Consider the following 23,153-nt stretch of genomic DNA (forward strand, 5'->3'; position numbering starts at 1 on the left):
AGAGCTCAATTTTAAACATTCAAACTGTTGTCCATTTCTAGAAGGTCTTAAATATGTCATTCATATTCATAAAAAAGAATGAAAAAATTATCAGACCTGTTTTAAGAAAATAATTTCAGCAAATCAAACATTGAGAGTATACCTCCGCATGATGGATATCTGAACTTCCTAAAAGGCTTCACATTATTCCAAGTTCCATACGGGTCACAAGTAAATGTCTTTGGATGCTCTCTGTCAGTCTTATAATTCACAACCGTAGGTGTGTTAGTGTTATAGCATCCAATAGTGCGACCATGGCGAACCACACCAGTCAAAGGGTCTGTAGCATTGGAGGAGAACTGGAAGCCACCAAATGGGTCCGGGGGTGAATTGCACCGGAAGGCTGGACAAACAAATTAAATATGCATCACTTCTATTGTTTCAGTTATTATAGCGCTTTCCAATCAAAATTAATTTTGCAATACTGTGAGAAAAGTATAAAAGAATGTAACAGAAACAAAGCTAGCCCTGATATCACAACACTGGTGCTGTTGATTTGCATGTTTTTTAAAGCCCAAATTAAACAAGGAATATAGCTTATGAGTTTTGGCTGCAAATAATTGCTTTCAAGTTTGAAATAGCTAAATATATCTATATTTTCATATAATAATTTTATCCTTCACAACTTAAGGTTTAGAAAAGCACACATTTCAACTTAACCCATTTATGCCTAGCGTCTAGAAAAAAGGCCTTGGCAAACAGCGTAGAACCAGATGAGACGCCACATGATTCAGCGTCTCATCAGGGTCTGCGCTGTTTGCTTCAAGGAATTTCTGTAAGAAATATTCTTAATATAGAAATAAATATATTGGACATCCCTAATTTTGGAAATAAATTGATCCAATTTAGAAGGATGGGAGAGTCCACTAGGCATAAATGGGTTAAACTGATAACTTAAGATGTTTGTTTGACAGCATATTACTTACGCTGCACATAAAAGCTGAAGTGGCAGTAAGCTGAGTTTCCTGAGCCGTCGCTGCCAACGTAGATAACTTCATATTTTCCCCAGGTATATGCTTTGCCTACAATCACATTCATTAGGTTAACGCAGAAAGACTTCAATAAAAATGTTTTATTCTAATGAAATTCAAAGAACACACACTTCAAAGTTAACTACATGCATGCTTTGATATATATTTGTACAAGAGGCACTTTACACAAATATTCTTCTTTGTTACATTGTTACATACTGTTGCAAAACTTTCGAGCATTAGATTCTAAATTACTATTACAATATATTTTTGTTACTCAATAATTGTCAACAAAACCATGTAAACATTTTTACTCTTGCAATTCGACCCGGATATTGAATATGAACATATTTGTTAAACAAATATTATCTTTTTTTTAATGTTAACAAGAAAGAAAATCTCAGAGCTAGCTGGGCATTAGGAAAAATATCGCAAAATTCTGACAACATTGCTACAATCGACAACTCAAGTCAACAAAGTTGGTTGCTTTTACATATGTGGTAGACATACAGACCATGAACCAGTATAAAACAGAAGAGTAGATTGTGAACAATGTTTTCTAGTTAGTAATTAGCTATCAACCTTTTAAGTTGTCATTGCCCTGGTGCACCTTTCCTGCCACTCCAAGGTTGTCAAAGGTGGGATCGACCCACGTAACAGTCTTGATTCGATCCTCAGCATAGACTGTGAAATCTTTCGGACAGTTTTGAGCACTTGGGCGTGACATTGCTGCAATAGAGAGTGAGGTTGGAATTGAAAATATAAACAAGAGATGTGTTTGTCAGAAAAACAATGCCCCCTAATGCGCAGCTTTTCTTTTACCTTTGACCTTGACCTTTCACCACTCAAAATGTGCAGCTCCATGAGATACACTTGCATGCCTAATATCAAGTTGCTATCTTCAATATTGCAAAAGTTACTGCAAAACTTTAACCTTGGTTAACGTTTTGTGACACACACATACAATGACTGACTGACAGACAGACAGGCCAAAAACAATATACCCCCGATCTTTCGATCCAGGGGCATAAAAAATGAATTGGGAATAGGTACGCTTTCACGATAGACAAAGCTTCTTGTTCTTAAAATATCAATGATTGTTTTATTCCATTATTGTTCTATCAGTTACGAATTAACACCCTATCTAATAAATTTTGGTGTGCGTTTTTAATACAGCAAACATCTCAGTATAGTGACTTAATTTGATGTGTGAGTTTGTTTTCAACCCTTTTTTTTCATTTTCTTTTGAAAGGAAGACACAAAAAAGAAATTTATAGGAAACCAGGTAAGTGTCAAACACATGTACATTTATTTGCTCAGCATAACATTCTGGACCACACGCCCAGGCTGTGGTTAAGCTTTTGTAAGCCTCACTAAATAAGATTATCTGAATTCAACATTAAACTTTGTATTCTCTATAAACAAAGACAACACAAAAACACCTTCTGAGGACAACACCAAATGAATAGGTATGCATATTTTGTATATAAAAAAAAGACCACATATCATCAAGTGCAATTCAAAATCACTTTACACAAAAAAACTTGAAATAACCTATGAATATAAAATTGAGAATTAATTAACCTGAGAAGTATCCGCAAGGAGGCGACCTGTTAGGGACGGAGCACCTATCTCCCTTTGCTTCTGAGGGAATTATCCTGCTGACACCGCTATCAAATTTATACTCGTTCCAGACCAAAATAACATTGGTTAGCTGGGCATTATCTTCAAAAATGTTACGAGGGACCGCAAAGTTGTACGAAATTTCTCCGGCGACGCCACTCGAACTTGCAAATGTGAGTTCCCGTTTGTAAATGTTGATCTGGCTCACGTATCCACGGAAACTGTCAGCTCCACCGATGCAGATGTGATCTTTATTGTCAAACTCACAGCCTAACACAACCCACATTCTGGGGAGTAAGAAACAGAATATGTATTTGTACATATAGGCAATTCAATGTATTATACTGATGGTATGCCAGTTGAGTGTAACTTTTTTCTATTTGATAAAAAAGAAGATTAATCACCTTCATTTTAATTGTTTAATTCATTAATAAACAAATAATACTCAAAAAGTCAATAAACAAGAATTACAAAAGCAGAGTTTAAAAGTTATAGAATAAACTTAAAAATGAAAGAATCAATTATTGTTTTCTTAAAACAATTTTAGAAATCAAGCAAGAGTTGTGTTTGTCAGAAACACAATGCCCCCTAATGCGCCGCTTTTTTTCGTTGACCTTTAACCTTGAAGTATGACCTTGACCTTTCACCACTAAAAATGTGCAGCTCCATGAGATACACATGCATGCCAAATATTAAATTGCTATGTTCAATATTTAAAAAGTTATTGCAAAACTTTACTGTACAGTTAAGTTTTGGGACTTATTTTTTTTACCTTTGACCTTGAAGGATGACCTTGACCTTTCACCACTCAAAATGTGCAGCTCCATGAGATACACATGCATGCCAAATATCAAATTGCTATGTTCAATATTACAAAAATTATTGCAAAACTTTACTGTACAGTAAAGTTTTGTGACAGAATGACAGACAGAAAGAAAGAAAGACAGGCCAAAAACAATATACCCCGATCTATTTATCCTGGGGCATAAAAATTACATACTTATTAATAACACATCATGATTCCTTGAACAGTGATTTTGTTTTTTTAATATCAGGACAAACGAATGCTGAATGACTGACCAATACATTAGAAATCTAAATGATTCTTTAAAACACAAACACAAATCTACTCTTGAATAAAACAGGATATGACATGACCAAAAATAATTGCTAATATTGTGTCTAAACACAAGAGGACACTGAAAGAAACACTGCATCATTGCTCAGAAACAAAAAACCCTCTTTAATGTTTTAAGCTTTTGCAAGTTTTTACCTGAAACCGTTGTTGTTGACCTTGAGACTGGAAATGTCTACCGTCTGCTCAGGCTGATGGTAAACAGTGTCCAGGTACAGCCTCATAGCCTTGGAGACCATGTTGAAGTTCAATGTGATATAGTGCCAGTTGCCATCATTAACTTGCACGGTACGAGACAGCTCGTGTTGAATGATGATTCCATTTGGAAGGTGAATTTTCACGCCAAGTTCATTGAATTCCAAGAATTTCTTGGCTGTCTCAAGCCGGTCACTATAATATTAAACAAGAGCTGTCTGAAGACAGTGTTCTATACTATTTTAGCTTTATTTTGGCTTTTTTTCCTAAACCAAACTGTTTTTACAGTAGTCAAATTATGTTAGCCATCAAGTTTTTAAAATCTTTTCTTATTTGCAAAATGTCCTGTGATATTCAAAAACCTTGATTTTGATTGGAAGCTGTTATCTATATTAACTTACAGTGACGTAGACTGTTCACTTTAACCCAATGAGCCAGAAATGATAACATAAATGAACTTGTTCAATGTATGTAAGCTTGCATCCCATTAATTCAATCATTCTTCAGATATGAAGATTCCCACCACACCCAAGTGAAAACCATGGAAATAAGAATCTCTGTATAAAGTTTCATTACAAAAGCTCTATTGGATTCAGCGTTATAACGGAGCACTTTATATTGGAGTTACAGTGTATTTGTTTTCAAGCCATTGAGTACGAACAATTATTCAACAAGAGCAATGCCTTGCGGGTGCAGACCGCTCATCTATTTTTCTTTTTAAAGGTGTAGGGACCTATCTCAATTTCAATCACAAAGGAAGGAGGGGTGGAGTGGAGAGGGGTGTTTAGTGTGGGGGTGTGGTCATTTATTACATTATCTTCCAAAAATGCAAAAAAAAAATGAATTTTTTTTCTGGGGAGGGGGGGGGGGGATTCTTGGTTGGGATGGTTGGACAGTATTTCAAAAATAAAATAATAAAAATAAATATTTGTGTTTTTTAACCATGTTTGAAAAATAAAGTGATGTGTTTGTCAGAAACACAATACCCCCTATTGCACCGCTTAAAAAAAATTGTTTGTTATTTTTTACCTTTGACATTGAAGGATGACCTTGACCTTGAACTTCCACCACTCAAAATGTGCAGCTTATGAGAAGGCCGCTTTGAAATATTATTTTTTTGACCTTGAAGGATGACTTTGACCTTGAACTTCCACCACTCAAAATGTGCATCTTCATGATAACGCCGCTTTGATTATTTTATTTGACCATTGACCTTGAAGGATGACCTTGACCTTGAAGAATGGCCTTGACCTTGAACTTCCACCACTCAAAATGTGCAGCTTCATGAGAACGACGCTTTGAATTTATATAAAAAAAATACTTTGACCTTGAAGGATGACCTTGACCTTGAAAGATCACCCTAACCTTGAACTTCCATCACTCAAAATGTGCAGCTTCATGATAACGTGGCTTTGAATAAAAAAAATAATTTGACCTTGAAGGATGACCTTGACCTTCCACCACTCAAAATGTGCAGCTTCATGATAACGCCGCTTTCATTGTTTTTAATATTTTGTTTGACCTTGAAGGATGACCTTGACCTTGAACCTACACCACTCAAAATGTGCAGCTTCATGATAACGCTGCTTTGATTATTTTTTTTTACCTTTGACCTTGAAGGATAACCATGACCTTGAACAATGACCTTGAACTTGCACCACTCAAAATGTGCAGCTTCATGATAATGCCGCTTTGAAATTTTTTATTAGTTTTTTGACCTTTGACCTTGAAGGATGACCTTGACCTTGAAGGATGACCTTGACCTTTCACCCCTCAAAATGTGCAGTTCCATGAGATACACATGCAAGCCAAATATAAAGTTGCTATCTTAAAAAAAGAAAAAGTTATGGCCAAAGTTTTTTTTGGGCTGACAGACAACTGACTGACATACTGACGGACAAGTCATCTGCTTTATGCCACCCTACTGGGGGCATAAAAATTATTTTTTTTGGTTAGGGGGTGGGTTGGGGTATAGTGTGAGGGTGTGGTGGTCATTTATTAGATGATCTTTAATTTTAAAAAAAAAATAATGGGGGGATTCGTGGGAGTGGGATTCGGGGAGGGGGGGGGATGGTTTGGACGGAGTCAATTGTGGTATGTCAGGTAAGAGTTGTTTTGTTAAAGTATCAATCGAATCTAATCATAAATAAAGAAGTTATGGCAATTTTAGCAAGATTTAATAATTTGACCTTGAGAGTCAAGGTCATTCAAAGGTCAAGGTAAAATTCAACTTGCCAGGTACAGTAGCCTCATGATAGCATGAAAGTATTTAAAATTTAAAAGCAATAGCCTTGATACTTTAGAAGTAAAGTGGATCTAAACACAAAATGTAACCATACATTCAAAGTTACTAAGTCAAAAAAGGGCTATAATTCCGTAAAAATAACAACCAGAGTTATGCAACTTGTCCTTTACAGTCCTCTTATGATAGTTTGCGAGTGTTCCAAGTATGAAAGCAATCTCTATGATACTTTAGGGGTAAAGTGGACCAAAACACAAAACTTAACCAAATTTTCAAGTATAAAGGGTCCATAATTCCGTCAAAATGCCAGAGTTACATTACTTTGCCTGCACAGTCCCCTTACGATAGTTAGTAAGTGTTGCAAATATGAAAACAATGGCTTTGATACTTTAGGAAAAAAGTGGACCTAAACACAAAACTTAACCAAATTTTCAATTTTCTAAGTATAAAAATGGCACATAATTCTGTCAAAATGCCAGTCAGAGTAACATAACTTTGCCTGCACAGTCCCCTTACGATAGTTAGTAGGTGTTGCAAGTATGAAAGCAATGGCTTTGATACTTTAGGAAAAAAAGTGGACCTAACCACAAAACTTAACCAAATTTTCTAAGTATAAAAATGGCACATAATTCTGTCAAAATGCCAGTCAGAGTAACATAACTTTGCCTGCACAGTCACCTTAGGATAGTTAGTAAGTGTTGCAAGTATGAAAGCAATGGCTTTGATACTTAAGGAAAAAAGTGGACCTAAACACAAAAGTTAACCAAATTTTCAATTTTCTAAGTATAAAAAGGGAACATAATTCCGTCAAAATGCCAGTCAGAGTTACTTAACTTTGCCTGCACAGTACCCTTAAAATAGTTAGTAAGTGATACAAGTATGAAAACAATGGCTTTGATACTTTAGGAAAAAAGTGGACCTACACACAAAACTTAACGAAAATTTTCAATTTTTTAAGTATAAAAAGGGCACATAATTCTGTCAAAATGCAAGCCAGAATTATCTAACTTTGCCTGCCCAGTCCCCTCATGATAGTAAGTAAGTGTACCAAGTTTAAATGCAAAAGCATTAATACTTAAAGAGAAAAGTGGACCTAAACACAAAACTTCACCGGACGCCGACGCCAAGGTGATCACATTAGCTCATAATTTTTTTTCAAAAAATAGATGAGCTAATAACAACTAACAATACACATGGTCTTTGACCTCGCACATCCCAACACATGATATTTAGATTTAGATGTAAGATATTGATGTGCAAATTTTCCATACTAAAGCTCTGCCTGATATTGAGCAGTTGAGCCAATACCCTTGACATATATTTACTAACAGTGACCTTGACCTCTTCTGAAATTACAAGTGCAGTTTTGATGCAAACCATCTATGTTAAAAAATACATGACAATAATTTTACTTGTTTTTTCTTTTCTTAGCAGAATCCAGTTTTCTATATTTAAAAGCAGTGAGATTAACCTTGCATTAACCTTGACTTAAGAGGTATGGATATAAGTTATTTATGTTTATTTACAATGAACTTGACCTTGGGGGGTATGGGTAATTATAATATGGGGCATATATGTTTCTTAAATTTAACCTGTCCCCCAGTATAGACTTGGGGACATAAAAATGGCCCCTAATTTTCAACAAATTTCAATCTAGAGTTTCCCGACATTGCCTGTGAGGGAATTAATTAAGAGAAAGACATTATTTAAATTTATATGAAATCACTCAAGCAATTTCTGAGAAACCAGTTTACTGAAAAACATAAAACTAATTCACACGCCAATATTGACGCCAATGCTTGTTGAGTAAAATAGATTGCCTTTTCTTCAAAAAGTCAAACTAAAAACTACTTGTGTTCTTCAAAATTAATTTGGTAAATATTGAAAAAATTAGTTTTTTTACACTAAATGTCAAACATCCATTTCCATCAATATTTGGTGCAAAAGTTCTAGCAATTGAAGTCATATATTCAATCAATCTATATATAAGTAATAGAACCATGATATGCAACAGGCAATAGTAAATTTTATTTCCATTTATTTAAATTAAGCGACACAGCAAATAAGTAAAGTATTTAAAGAAGTCATGAATTCAATAAATCTATTCATAAATAATAGAAGCAAGATATGCAACAGGCTATATTATTTTTACTTCTATTGATTAAAAAATAAAGCCCACAGCAAATAAATCGTGTATTTAACAATACAGAAGATAACATAATAATACAAACTAGGCTCTGCAGAAAATGGCTTAATGACAGCACACAAAAAATATATGAATACAAACTAAACATGCACTGTTGGTGGAAAGGCTTACCCAATAAACATGTTGAAATAGACCCCCTTTCCGTTTGCAGCTGCATATCGAACCCATCCGGTGACAGACATGGCATCAACATTAGGTACAAAAATGAAGTATGGAATCCAAGCAAAGCCCATACCAGTTGGGTGGTTGAAGTAGAAGTCATAGTTTCGATCAAATTCTTAAAAACATTAAACAAAACAAATTAATGAAACAAGGCAAGCATAAAATATGCTATGAAGGTTTTGAATTGAACAAGTCCAAAAACAAACAGCATTTGAAAAACTTCATTTAAGAAAGGCTGCTCTTTGATTGCTGTCAAGGTCGACAAATAAATCTTAAACCACATGATTCAGGTAAAAGGTAAACAAAACACTTAATTTACAAATTCTTGTTTAAATACAAAATGCATGAAACCCAACTTCAAAATTAACAATAATTATCACTTATGAGCAGACCTCGACCACAGTTGTTGCCCGTCTTCTTGAGTGGACACCGACAGTAGTAGGCATTGACAGCATCAAAACATTGGCCACCACCTGGGCACGTACGTCCTGAGCACTCATTGATCTCCGTCTCACAGTTAGTGCCCGTGTATCCTTACATTGGAAGAATGAAAATGATTTCAATAATGGTAAGAATTAGTGGAAGCCTTTACACCATGCACAGTTTATAAATACCAGGGTTGTACTTCCGAACTTTTACACAGCAAAGTTTCTGTAGCATGCCTCAACATTCTATATAGCTTTAAGAAATAACAATAAAATTCAGTTTCAATAAGCCAAACTGCTTTAATCCATGACTGTTTATTCATCATCAAACAACTTGCATAAACTCATTTTAACACATTACAGATCTATGTCAATATTATGCAGTTCACCAGGCAGCGCCACTAAACCGGCTGTATATACAGACTTCATTTTAAGTTCAGAGCTTATATGACATAATGCCATGTTGTGTTGAAAATATATTATTTGTTAATAGAGGCATATAAACCCTCTTACATTCAGCTATTCTTGTTATATATCAGATAATCCCATATAATCACAACTGCAATTCAAGCAATGTAATAATTGTAACCAATATTAACAATAAATTTTATAAATAATTTCATAAACAGAAACAGACGCAGGTTTTCAAAATTGTCTGTGAACATTGAATTAAAAAACATCCACTGTATTCCCATTGAACATGCCAAAATCAGGTAACCTGATGTTCACACATCAGCGCTGTTCATATGCAATTTTTATGGCAAATGGATAAGTGCTTAAAAAAAAAAAGGTAAACAGGAACTAAATTAATGTTTACAATAAACCTGCATTTGCATGTATCTATATCGTCTGTTTTATCTTTGCCTGTCACATTTAATTTGCATTTTATCCGACAATATTTAAATAAATATCATCAACAAACAAAAAATGACATAAAGCATGCAATGATAAACTTAGCAAAATTGTCTATAATTCTTAAGTTCGATAGAACATGTTCAATGTAAAATGCTTTCAGTATGTCATTGCTTATAATTGATTACAATGCTTTCAGTATGTCATTGCTTATATTTGATTACAATGCTTTCAGTATGTCATTGCTTATAATTGATTACAATGCTTTCAGTATGTCATTGCTTATAATTGATTACAATGCTTTCAGTATGTCATTGCTTATAATTGATTACAATGCTTTCAGTATGTCATTGCTTATAATTGATTACAATGCTTTCAGTATGTCATTGCTTATAATTGATTACAATGCTTTCAGTATGTCATTGCTTATAATTGATTACAATGCTTTCAGTATGTCATTGCTTATAATTGATTACAATGCTTTCAGTATGTCATTGCTTATAATTGATTACAATGCTTTCAGTATGTCATTGCTTATAATTGATTACAATGCTTTCAGTATGTCATTGCTTATAATTGATTACAATGCTTTCAGTATGTCATTGCTTATAATTGATTACAATGCTTTCAGTATGTCATTGCTTATAATTGATTACAATGCTTTCAGTATGTCATTGCTTATAATTGATTACAATGCTTTCAGTATGTCATTGCTTATAATTGATTACAATGCTTTCAGTATGTCATTGCTTATAATTGATTACAATGCTTTCAGTATGTCATTGCTTATAATTGATTACAATAGATCAACAAGAGCACCGCATAACGGGTGCCATGCTCAGCTGCAAAAGCTTGTCAGAAATATTAATTTTTTTTAGAGGTCAAAGTGATCTTGACCTTTGACCTAGTAACCCAAAATGGGTGTGGCGTGTAGAACTATCAAAGCGCATCTACATATGAAGATTCAAAGTTGTAGGTGGAAGCACTTTGATTTTAGAGCCAATGTTAGGGTTTTAGCACGACGCCTACGGCGAGCTGGCTATGACAATAGCTCGGGTTTTCTCCGAAGAAAGCCTCGCTAATAAATCAAGCAGAATGATGGGTGCTGACATTTTTAGAATTCCTGTGAACATTTGAGACAAAAATGGAAAGTTGGAGAAAAAACTGACAACGCTAAAACAGGTTATGCTGGATTTTCAGTTTACTTATGATAGTTCATGAATGTGAATATATTTCTGACCTGGTTTACAGGTACATTTATAATTATCCTGTATGATGCTACAATCAGCGTTGTTTTTGCATGGATTGTCTGTGTTGCATAGGTCCCTCAACCATTCGCAGCCATCTCCATTGTATTCTAACAAATATAAAACAATATTCTTGACTCAAGATCTACAGGTCATTATTCAGTGCTATAAATGAGCACTACTGATAGCTGTGGCATTTGACATAATCTCAAGATATTATTCAAAAGAAGCCAAAATTAGCTCCCCCTGCATTCTATTTTTTATGCTTATGTTTTATACTTTTTCAATGTAACAATATTAGGATGATGTTTAAGATGAAACCTACATATTAACACATCTATCAAAGCATAAGTATTCTTAGAAACTAATTTTGTATTGTTAATGATTGAGGTCTGGATAAGGTCAAACTAATATCTTACCAATTATGTATGGTATTGTTCTCTTAAGTTTTTATTTTTAAGGCTTGTTTCTGAGCTTTTGTAAATATTTTCATTCAATGCAGTATAAAAGCCAAAACAACATTTAAACAATCTCACAACAATAAATGTATTGTAACAAAAATCATAAATTAGGCTAATTGACAGCAGAAGACATTTTCTATGTTGTGAGATGCTTACTTGCAGGACATGTACATGCCATAATGGCACTAGAGGTGTTGTAGCTACATGTGCCCAAATTCTGACACTTGTTGAAGGTCTGACAGGGGGTAGGGCGGTTCTGGCAGTTTGCTCCATACGTGTTGGCCCCACAGCTGCAAATATTTCATTTCTTACACAATGTGAGGCTTAAGCTGGCTAACCATTTACCAATCAGATACACATTTTGATGTATGTGTAGTCATTAAGAAAATGTAAATGAATTAAAGCCAGTATATTAAACTGCTAGTTGCTGCCAGATATCAGATAGTGACTTACGCGCAGTAGTAGGTTGTGAACACCGGGTGACATGCCCCTTGGCACAGACTTCCTGTGCAGTAGTTAATCATGGTGTCACAATTCCTTCCCGTCCATCCGGGCAAGCACTCACATCTGTACGTATTCAACGCCGGTATGCAGCTAGAACCATGCAGGCAAGGTTGACTGGCACAGAAGTTAATCTGACTCTGTCAAGAAATAAACATTATATACCTCTTATATCAAGAAAATAAACCAAAAATGCCAAACCTTTTAGGTGTGTTTGAGACCACTTAGTTTTTGACAATTTTTTCCGTTCATCATCATAATAACAAAGGAATCCTTAGTGATATTATGGGCATCTAACAGTATATGCTATGTTTATAGGTGTCTATCGCAACCGTTGTTTATTTTTTGTGTTTTCACTTCATATACACTTATATTTGTTAATGCAGCATAAAAATACTCAAACAATATCCCGTAAAGAGAAAAATAATGCATTTGAATATCAAGAAAACTTTCGTTTTGACAACTGACAACAGAAATGATTCGATGTACGATGTGATTCTAAATTTAGTTTTTATGCAGATTCGTTCATACGACACAAAGACACAATTTTGATTTACAGATCATTTCCGCTTAGAGGACTGGATGAGTCATGTAAAATATCAAATATAATATATATTGTTATAAACAACTGGTAGCAAGATGAGTTGCAGATAATTGGTCAGTCACCACATTTTAACAAACTCTTTTGACCTGTTCATTCTTTTCAGCTCGATTTAACAGTGAAAAATGCCCATAATATCACTTTAATAGCAACATATTATTATAGGAATAGAATAAGTTACTAATCCATTGTTTGGCAATTATTTCAAGTTGTCAAGTTATGGCAGATTATATTGCAAATATTTTCATAAGAATCGATTATCAAACTTGTTCATAAATAATAACCCACATTGCATAATGTTGAATTTTTTCCCGGAAACTTAACAATAATTTTCCAAATTATAGCCTACTGGCTGGTCTGCATACCTCACAATTGGTGCCTGTGTACCCTTGAAAGCAGTTACACATGTAACCTGGGCCTTGATCCCTATTCATACATGTTCCATTACCACTGCATGAAACACCGACACAATAGTTCACTTGACTTGCACATGTTGCTCCTAAAAATCACAGGGCAATAATTAGAATGCCATCAGTCCATCACTAGTATTTTATGTCTGTCAGACTAAAAGCCTGACACGAAATTGTACAAGATAACTTGTTACATGTTAGCATGTCTTACAGATTAACAAAATAATTGACAAGATTCTGCCATAAAAATCCATGTGTTTGAAAGGTCCTTCTGAGGTAAGGTTGAATATAATTTTTTTTTAAAGCATTTCAGACCTAAAGAACTAAATCAACTAGTTAGAGTAGCAGAAATATGGTTACAATCAGTTTACTTAAAAGAAAAGTAATGTCAGTAGACCTGTATATTCAGGTTTGCAGGCACACAGGTAACCGTTGACCTTGTCTGTGCATGTTCCGCCATTAGAACAAGGGTTGGTGGCACACTCATTGATGTCTGTCTGACAGTTCTTCCCTGTATACCCACTCGGACATGAGCAACTGTACCCAGCAAATGTGAGTTGGCACTGTCCTCTAACACAGGGATCGGGCTTACAGTAGTCATTCTTCTGGGTGCATGTATTAGACAAAAACACTGAAGACAAAAGAACAAATCACATTCAATACGAAGAGAACTGAAAAATAATAAAATAAAACTTCTTTAACTCGAGGGCACAAAGGATGACTAAAATGCTTGAGTTATATAAGCACTTAAGTTATAGATGTGTCCATATTGAGAAGTTTAAAATATTCACTTCAATGTTTTATTATAAGTGAATTATAAATACTTACAATGTTTATTAAGAACAAAAAAACAAACTACAACAGATTCTTACAATTTTAAAAAGGAACTGTCGTGAAAAACAAATATTTTTTTAGCACACATGTATACACATACAAGTCTTGATTACGGTAACTCACCTCTATTTAAGGAGCATTTGAACTGCACATCATAGTTTGTGGGATCGTTGGCAGTCCTCACACCAGGGTTTCCTCCATCCACTAGGTTGGAACGGTCCACGTCAGCACACTTGGTAGGGTCCAGAGCCTTGCCAGTGCAGTCCTGACCAACAGGGCAGCATCGCACATCGATGGGCGCAAACCCATGGCATATGTGCAATCCAAGCTGCAAAACAGATTTCTTCAATAAAGGAGTTGACAATTGATTTCACTTGTCACATTGAAGTATACAAAATCTGTTTCAGAATGTTTGGGAGTGAGTGAACTTTTTGCCAGACTATAGTCAAATATTACACAAACATAAGAATAAATTATTGATCTAAAAATAAAGCAGATTTAACAAAAGAAACTTATAAACTAAAAGTTATTTGAATATTATGACAGAGATTTTTTTTTAAATGCGTTATTCATTATTAAAATGGTTGCCATCAAAATAAAAAACATCTTCAATTACTGGTAATTTAAATGTATACTTACATTTGTAAGATCATTTAAGCGTTCACTTTCAGCTACAGGAAATGTAGATGGGGCTAATACATTATATCTCATAGTCCAAAAGTCATCTGTAAATAGAACAAAAAAACACATATGAAATGGCAGCCATTCAAGATTCAACTTAATGAAACAACACATAATGGTATGCGAGTTATTAACCTTTTACTTTACACAACAAAACTTGTGTACAGATATTAAGCAAAGAATAATACCACTGTTATTTTACTCCTTATTGCAATATTAACCTTTTTTTACATGTTTAATGTCTCTCAAACATGCTTATAAATTTCTTCAGACTTCTGAAAACAACATAAATGTTGATGTTATAAATCAAAAGTATAACAGTCAATGAAATATCCAGTAACACCAAAACAAAGTTTTTTTCTATTAAGTGACAATTATCACATACAAGAAAAAGTGCCTTATTTTGGTAAGCTAAAAGGTGATGTATAATCGGGGATCATATTTTTTTCGGTTTTGTCGGTCCTAGACCGATTGGGGTCATGAAAGACCGATTGAAAATCCGAAACACTCGGTCCGATTCTGTTTGCTAAAATTGCCATGTCATGAAATCGATTACACAGTGAACATGCTAACACACCCTAATTACATTCTGATCTCGATTATGTGTGATAAACATTCGCTGCAGTCTCTATATCGGTCTGGACCAGTTTATTGCACGTCAGCCGACTAGTATCAGAGTATGCCCAATCAGCGAAGATTCGCGCGGTTGTGTATTAGTCATGCGTGAATAACCCCATGTCAATATCAATCGATAATTTCACTAGCTTATGCCTTGCACACAAATAATTTTTCCCCATTTAAATCGGGACCGATTGATGGTGCGGGAAAATATGATCCCTGTGTATAATATATCATTAAAATTGAAAAACTCTAAATGAACTACAATTTTTGAAACAGGCAAACCTCATGATTTAGTTATATAAGCCAACTAAGTACATAATGTGTCTCACCTGTTTGCTGTGACTCGTGCTTGGTAAAGGTGTCGTAGCCCACTTGTGTTCCAAAGGTAGGCAAGTCACTAGGAAACCAAAAGTAGCACCGAGTGCCAGAAGCTCGATATGTAAACCTATCACAGTTTGAGCCTCTACTTGTGCACTGGCTTCGACATGCATGAACATCAGCAACTGTGACCCACCTTGTGGAATAACTGTTGATATCTACAGGTGCCTTGTCACGTTCAAGACTGTATTCAACATAGTTTCCTTCAAAAGAACAAAATATAAGCTTTTGACAACTGGTGTGAAGATTGTGGATATTTTTTAAGGTTTTAGAACTGTAATACAACATTCATTTTTTGTTTTTCCTTCAAATATTTCCTATAACCATGGTATTCTGCGCATTTAATCAAAGTTAAAGAAACATTTACGAAAAAAATCAAGGATTCTCAGACAATCTAAGTTGCCAACCCTACATTTTGTTCCCAATTTTTCTCATAGACATTTAACAAATGCAACTCTTATGTACATAAATATTGATAAAGCAAGACTTTTTCTCCATATAGATATTAATAAATAAACGCATGAAACATGCATTTATGATAGAAAAGAAAGAAATACAATTGGAATAAAGAAAACATATGCACACAAATGTTAATATGTCCCCTCAAGGAAACTAGGAAAATACCAATCACTAGTCATACATCATTTTATAAATATTTTTAAATAATAACAACAGAAGGAATATACAAACTTTGAGAAATAAAATTGTCTATGGGAATACCTAGATCCAAAATATGAAAACAAATTTGTTTCACCACACAATTTAAGGTTACAGCTTCTATTGCCACAGTAGGGTAACTCACCCTTGAGTGGATTTTGCCTTTGAGTCGGACATTTTTATCTTTGTTGTGTGTAAAGATTAGTTTTTATTGACATGGTTTGAGACTTTTTAAAAGTATTAATAACTTCTAATGACAGTAAATTTAGAATTTTCAAATATTGATCAGCTTTATACCATCTGCATTTTGGCCAGGTTCATTCCACAGCATTCACCTATGACTTAGAGAATTGTACAGTGTATCCATCCTACTCAAGTTCAAACAGATTACCCTTCCCACCAATAAATACGCCATAACCATGTTGCCGCTGATAATTTGAGATGTTGCATAAAGTTATTAAACATATTGTATTTATGTACAACTATCATAAAATGCTTACACAAATTAATAAAAGAAGTTATATAAGACTTATTAATTTCTGAATATAAATTAATAATATTTATTTTCGCGGAAACGAATGTTGTTTGCTGGTTTTTATAGATACGATTACGGATGTAACGTTGTGTACGGAATGCTTCGGTAGAGTTCGTTAAAACAATGAAATTACGCATTTCCGTACCACGTGATATTACGTCATTCCGCCTTTTGCAAACTGCCTGTGCTTTTGTTCGGATCGTCAACAAACTTTATTTAAATTAAATCTCGAATCATCTGAAATAATGCCGCGTGGAACAAAGCGGAAATTACCGGAAAATGCGGAAGAGGTTGGAGAGGACGATACCCGGCCCTTACAACCGGACCCAGGTAGAGGCTTTATTGATTTTGAGAAGATAATAGATCTAAGGGCATCTAAAATCGTTCCTCCTATTAATACACGTAACGTTGAGGGGTGCGGTGTTAGCGGGGAATCAACTCTTAAGTTTCCCGGTAATCGAAAATACAATAAAAGTTCAATCTCTTGCTTCGGCTATCAATCAGGGTCAAAACATGATATAGTTGTCAGGAATTAACGCGCTTATCAAACGATGACTTGGCTGCGCACGTGCCAGCCGCATTGAAACAACAAATTTCTAGAGGCGAATATGTCAATTGGCTGTTAAAAGGTGCCTTCGAATTATCCGCTTTTTGTAACGGTAGTGTTTTGCAACTTTCGGCAGAGGGCACTCTTGAACAGCGCCCTAAGGAGTGTAGGGATAAAATTCATAACATCGAACGGTGGTCGGTCGCTTTCTTGATTTATGCGTCACTCTACCATAGCACGCGACGCGATAAAGTGCAGGAGATTTTGCATTAACTTTCCCTGTAATGACCTACTTAATCTCGCACCAGCGCCGGTGAATAGCAAAATATTACGTGAATATTTAACATCGTATAATTCTACAGATCGAAATGACCTTTTAAATGTTTTTTACAAATGGGTTTTCAATGCATTATAACGGACCCAGAGTCAGTAGATTTAGTAAAAAATTAAAGCTTGCAATCGCAAATGCTGACATAATTCAAGATAAGATAAATAATGAGATTTTGGCGGGAAGGTTGGCTGGGCCTTTCAGCGAACAACCTTTTTCTAATTTCATGGTTTCCCCAGTTGGCTTGGTGCCAAAAAAGACACCAGGTGAATTTAGGATGATTCATCACCTTTCTTTTCCAGAGGGTAACTCGGTTAATGACTTCATTGATAAAAAATACTCATCCGCTCAGTACACAAATTTCGATGAGGCGGTTCACATGGTTCAAGATTTAGGGCGACACTGTAAACTTTCCAAAATGGATCTTAAGATTGCATCTCGCCTACTGCCAGTTCGGCGAGAAGATTTCGAAATACTGGGCATACAGTTTAATGGTATGTTTTATGTGGAAAAAGCATTACCATTCGGAGCTTAAGTCAGTTGCAAAACATTTGAACAGTTTTCCTCATTCCTTGAATTCTGCGTTAAGAGTAAAATGTCAGCGGGCAAGCTTATACACTATTTAGACGATTTTCTGGGTGGCGATAAATCTGAGCTAGGTTACCGCAAGGTGATGGATTCGTTTATCAATTGCATGCACGAGCTAAACGTGCCGTTAGCCACGGAGAAAACAGAAGGGCCCACGGAAATAATCGTGTTCTTAGGCTTAGAATAAGATTCGGCGGAACTAGTAGTCCGCATTCTTAAATAAAAATCGTTGAGTTACGGGAATAAATTCACACCATCGTGCAGAAACAAAAAAAATAAAAATAAAAATAACCTAAAGCAAAAGCAATCGTTAATAAGGTCTCTTAACTTCGTGTGCAGGGCAATCCCAGTCGGCCGCCCGTTTTGATTAATTAACACCACCTGTGACATAACAAAAGCATTCCACCGCATACGTATAAACACGTGCTGTTAGGCAAGACCTCGAAATGTGGTTGACATTTTTGCGCGATTACAACGGCGTGTCGTTTTTCCATGACCGATACTGGTTATTCAATGTTGACACTGATTGTTTACAGATAGTGCTGGCGGGTCTGGTTTCGGTTTTTGGGATTTATTTTAAAGGTCACTGGTGTAACGCTCGTTGGCCTAATTTATGGCGGCAAAAGGGCGTAACTAGTGACATAACTTTTCTCGAATTATTTCCAATTGTAGTTGCACTGTTTCTCTGGGCGAGGATTTAAAAAATAAAAATATTATGTTCAACAATTTTCGATCTGCATATAGTCTAAACAACAATTGGCCCGCGGATCAACAACATGTTGTTCGCTTTGTAGCCTATTGTTTTGAAAAGGGTCTATCACCTAAATCTATCAGGAGCTACATTTCTGGTTTGAGTTATATTCATAAATACATGGGCTAGTACGATATAAGTAACATTTTTTGTAGTGAAGAAAATGCTTGAGGACTGTTCTCGCTCGCGACAAACGGTTGATACGCGGGCACCAATCACTCGCAAGGTCTTGACGGTTATTATCTCGCAATTAGCAAAGGTGTGTTATAATGACTTCGAGCGCTCACTATTCAATGCTATGTTTACTCTGGCCTATTTCGGTCCGTTCCGAGTCAGTGAATTGGTAGCAACAGCAACATACAGTTATCAGTTGCAAATAGCCCACGTTAGGGTCACGGGGGATAAACACGCCATAATGGTCACACTCAGGAAACATAAAACAAATCAGCGCGGTATTCCGGTCACAATTAGGATCCCATACGAGCCGGAGTATGCGTTGTGTCCAGTTCGGTCGTTTACAGACTACCTCGCAGTACGACCCCATAAAGTCGGTCCATAACCTTAGCGACTATGAATCAACACATTGGCTTGAATGGACCCTGGATTTCAGGCGTAGTATATCAACCTAATTTAAAAGTTAGGCTTTAAAAATAGTAGCAATGCAGCAGGGAAAAAACTTGTATAGCGCTTATTGGTATAAAATGTCCGAGATGTATTAAATGTCCGAGTTATGTCCGAGTTAAAAAGTGTGTAATGGTCAAGTGACCATTGGTATTACATGTCCGTGGTATTAAATGTCCGAGTTAAAAATTGTGTAATGGTCAAGTGACCATTGGTATTTAATGTCCGAGTTAAAAAGTGCGTAATGGTCAAGTGACCATTGTTAAAGTGTGTAATGGTCAAGTGACCATTGGTACTAAATGTCCGAGTTAAAAAGTGTGTAATGGTCAAGCGACCATTGGTATAAAAAGTGGTATGATTTCAAGTGTAGCGATCAAGTAAAAGTGTGATAAGTAAAAGTGTGATCGCAGATCAATCGCTGGGGTCGGCTGCGCGCTGAAAAGTTTACCAAGCACGAAATAGTGCGCTTATTGGTATTAAATGTCCGAGATATATTTAATGTCCGAGTTATGTCCGAGTTAAAAAGTGTGTAATGGTCAAGTGACCATTGGTATTAAATGTCCGTGGTATTAAATGTCCGAGTTAAAAATTGTGTAATGGTAAAGTGACCATTGGTATTTAATGTCCGAGTTAAAAAGTGCGTAATGGTCAAGTGACCATTGGTAAAGCGTGTAATTGTCAAGTGACCATTGGTACTAAATGTCCGAGTTAACAAGTGTGTAATGGTCAAGTGACCATTGGTATAAAAAGTGGTATGATCGCAAGTGTAGCGCTCAAGTCAAAGTGTGATAAGTAAAAGTGTGATCGCACATCAATCGCTGGGGTCGGCCGCGCGCGAAAAAGTTTACCAAGCACGAAATAGTGTCGGGGCCGATCGATTCCGCGACGCCAGGATTTTTTCGGAGCGATGGTGTGCATCTGTCGGATGTTGGCCTCGAATCGTATTTGGATTGCATTCGCGACGTCATCTTAAAGTTCTGTTAAAGGGCTAATCCAGAATTTGTGGGGGATAAATTTGGGAAATTTATTGTGGCGGAAAATTCTGTTTGCCGGGGGTCGGATGGGCATGCGCATTTATACATTTATCTGAATGGACTCTGTGACTACTTGCGTAGTTTATCATCCTTGTCCTTTCGGGTAATTCCAAGTTTACATTTATCTGAATGGACTCTGTGACTACTTGCGTAGTTTATCATCCTTGTCCTTTCGGGTAATTCCAAGTTATTAAAGTTTAAGCTGCTTGAACAGAATAAAAAATAGTAGCAATACCGTAGGGTAAAAAACGTTTAGGTGTCAAATCGCTGCCTGAACGATAAGTTGTATTTTAATGTCCGATTAAGATTTAAAAAGGTACAAGTAATATTATCGCAAGTGTGGCGATAAAAGTGATCACAAGTGTAGTGATCAAGTAAAAGTATTATCGCAAGTGCGAAAAAGTGTGATCACAAGTGTAGTGATCAATGTCCGATTAAGTATATTATCGCAAGTGCGAAAAAGTGTGATCACAAGTGTAGTGATCAATGTCCGATTAAGTATGTTAAAGGTACAAGTAAAAGTATTGGATCACAAGTGTAGTGATCAAGTAAGTGTTAACGCAAGTGCGCAAAAAGTGTGATCACAAGTGTAGTGATCAATGTCCGATTAAGTATGTAAAAGATCACAAGTGTAGTGATCAAGTAAGTGTTATCGCAAGTGCGCAAAAGTGTGATCACAAGTGTAGTGATCAATGTCCGATTAAGTATGTAATTCGCAAGTGCGAAAAAAGTGCGATCACAAGTGTAGTGATCAAGTAAAAGTTATAGTGTGTCATTAAAAGTGTCATGGCGATTATCATGTAAAAGTGGATACAATGGTCAAGCGATTGGTAGAACTAGGTTTAGCCCAGCAAAGTATATGGTTCTTCCTAGTTCGGTCGCTTGATGAGCAATAGCATTTTTTATTTTGGGTACACGGTGTTGCTACTATAACGGTGTTACTTCACGTTTTGTAATTTTATCGTGTGCTCATCCACCTCCGGTAGGTATATTTTCAAAGTAACAGGTTTCCACGAGTGAGTAGCCGATTTTTCGTTGGGCTCGTGGTTACCACCGGCTGTTTTTTTCGCTGCGGCCTTTTATATCCCACTTTTTACTCGTTTAATATTAAAGAGATCTGTTAGTGAATACTTTGTGCATTCTATTACATTTTGTGATGTTTATTGGGAGGCAAAATATTTTGGAATCGGGTCATTAAACTAGTTAAATGGAGTAATGTGTTGTTTTATCGTTGCAGTCGTAAAATAAGACTTATTAATTTCTGAATATAAATTAATAATATTTATTTTCGCGGAAACGAATGTTGTTTGCTGGATTTTATAGATACGATTACGGATGTAACGTTGTGTACGGAATGCTTCGGTAGAGTTCGTTAAAACAATGAAATTACGCATTTCCGTACCACGTGATATTACGTCATTCCGCCTTTTGCAAACTGCCTGTGCTTTTGTTCGGATCGTCAACAAACCCCACCCACCGCACCCTGATTAATATCTCGACTGGTCCGACATCCACATTTTAAGATGCTCAGAGTCGATTTAAAAACATATCTTGCACATAAATGGACTATACATTTGAGCTATACGATTCTGCCGGCAAGTTCTCTATTTCCAGTACATGTACACCGGCTCATGGCGGGATCCTAAAATCTGATAGCAGACATTCACACCCATTTTGGTGCCGGGGCCAGGCCACACCCCTTACAGTCGATCGAGATGGTGCCAAACTTGGTCTTGTACAACTGGGGCGCTTTCCAGCGGACAGCGTGACTCGGCGCTTGGACTGTCTTCATCGAATGCTACAATGGACAAACGCACTGTCGCACGTTTATATAGAGCACATGCATTCTGCCGGTGAACAATGAACTGTCTCGTGTTTAATATAAGTGCACAGGAGTTTTTGATGCCACTTCCATATCCGAACATTCACTTTGGCGTCGTTTTTTATATTCTGTCTGTTTTTTTTTTTTTTTTTTTTTTTTTTTTTATTGTCATATGAGCCTTTTTATGTTTTATTATGTCTTGTAATTTTATTGTCATATATTGCTTGTTGCATTTGCCTTCCTGTCGCAGTGCCGGAAAATTCTGTTTGCCGGGGGTCGGATGGGCATGCGCATTTATACATTTATCTGAATGGACTCTGTGACTACTTGCGTAGTTTATCATCCTTGTCCTTTCGGGTAATTCCAAGTTTACATTTATCTGAATGGACTCTGTGACTACTTGCGTAGTTTATCATCCTTGTCCTTTCGGGTAATTCCAAGTTATTAAAGTTTAAGCTGCTTGAACAGAATAAAAAATAGTAGCAATACCGTAGGGTAAAAAACGTTTAGGTGTCAAATCGCTGCCTGAACGATAAGTTGTATTTTAATGTCCGATTAAGATTTAAAAAGGTACAAGTAATATTATCGCAAGTGTGGCGATAAAAGTGATCACAAGTGTAGTGATCAAGTAAAAGTATTATCGCAAGTGCGAAAAAGTGTGATCACAAGTGTAGTGATCAATGTCC

At 35.8% G+C, this 23,153-nt stretch overlaps 1 protein-coding gene across 1 annotated transcript in view; it reads right to left on the minus strand.

The window, feature by feature from the left end:
- The window catches only part of LOC127852603 (uncharacterized), an 87,534-nt gene that overhangs the window by 33,140 nt on the left and 31,241 nt on the right, over positions 1 to 23,153 (minus strand). Inside the window, exons 16-30 of the mRNA XM_052386553.1 lie at positions 15,536 to 15,787; positions 14,544 to 14,629; positions 14,028 to 14,232; positions 13,468 to 13,701; positions 13,026 to 13,159; positions 12,012 to 12,199; positions 11,715 to 11,848; positions 11,091 to 11,207; positions 8,966 to 9,106; positions 8,523 to 8,688; positions 3,907 to 4,158; positions 2,595 to 2,920; positions 1,593 to 1,739; positions 966 to 1,061; positions 143 to 382 (exon numbers count right to left, since the gene is read on the minus strand). Coding sequence (XP_052242513.1) covers positions 143 to 382; positions 966 to 1,061; positions 1,593 to 1,739; positions 2,595 to 2,920; positions 3,907 to 4,158; positions 8,523 to 8,688; positions 8,966 to 9,106; positions 11,091 to 11,207; positions 11,715 to 11,848; positions 12,012 to 12,199; positions 13,026 to 13,159; positions 13,468 to 13,701; positions 14,028 to 14,232; positions 14,544 to 14,629; positions 15,536 to 15,787 — 2,718 coding nt within the window. The remainder of the gene's footprint in view (positions 1 to 142; positions 383 to 965; positions 1,062 to 1,592; positions 1,740 to 2,594; positions 2,921 to 3,906; positions 4,159 to 8,522; positions 8,689 to 8,965; positions 9,107 to 11,090; positions 11,208 to 11,714; positions 11,849 to 12,011; positions 12,200 to 13,025; positions 13,160 to 13,467; positions 13,702 to 14,027; positions 14,233 to 14,543; positions 14,630 to 15,535; positions 15,788 to 23,153) is intronic.

This window comes from Dreissena polymorpha, chromosome 12 (assembly GCF_020536995.1).
Source record: "Dreissena polymorpha isolate Duluth1 chromosome 12, UMN_Dpol_1.0, whole genome shotgun sequence".
Taxonomy (NCBI): domain Eukaryota; kingdom Metazoa; phylum Mollusca; class Bivalvia; order Myida; family Dreissenidae; genus Dreissena; species Dreissena polymorpha.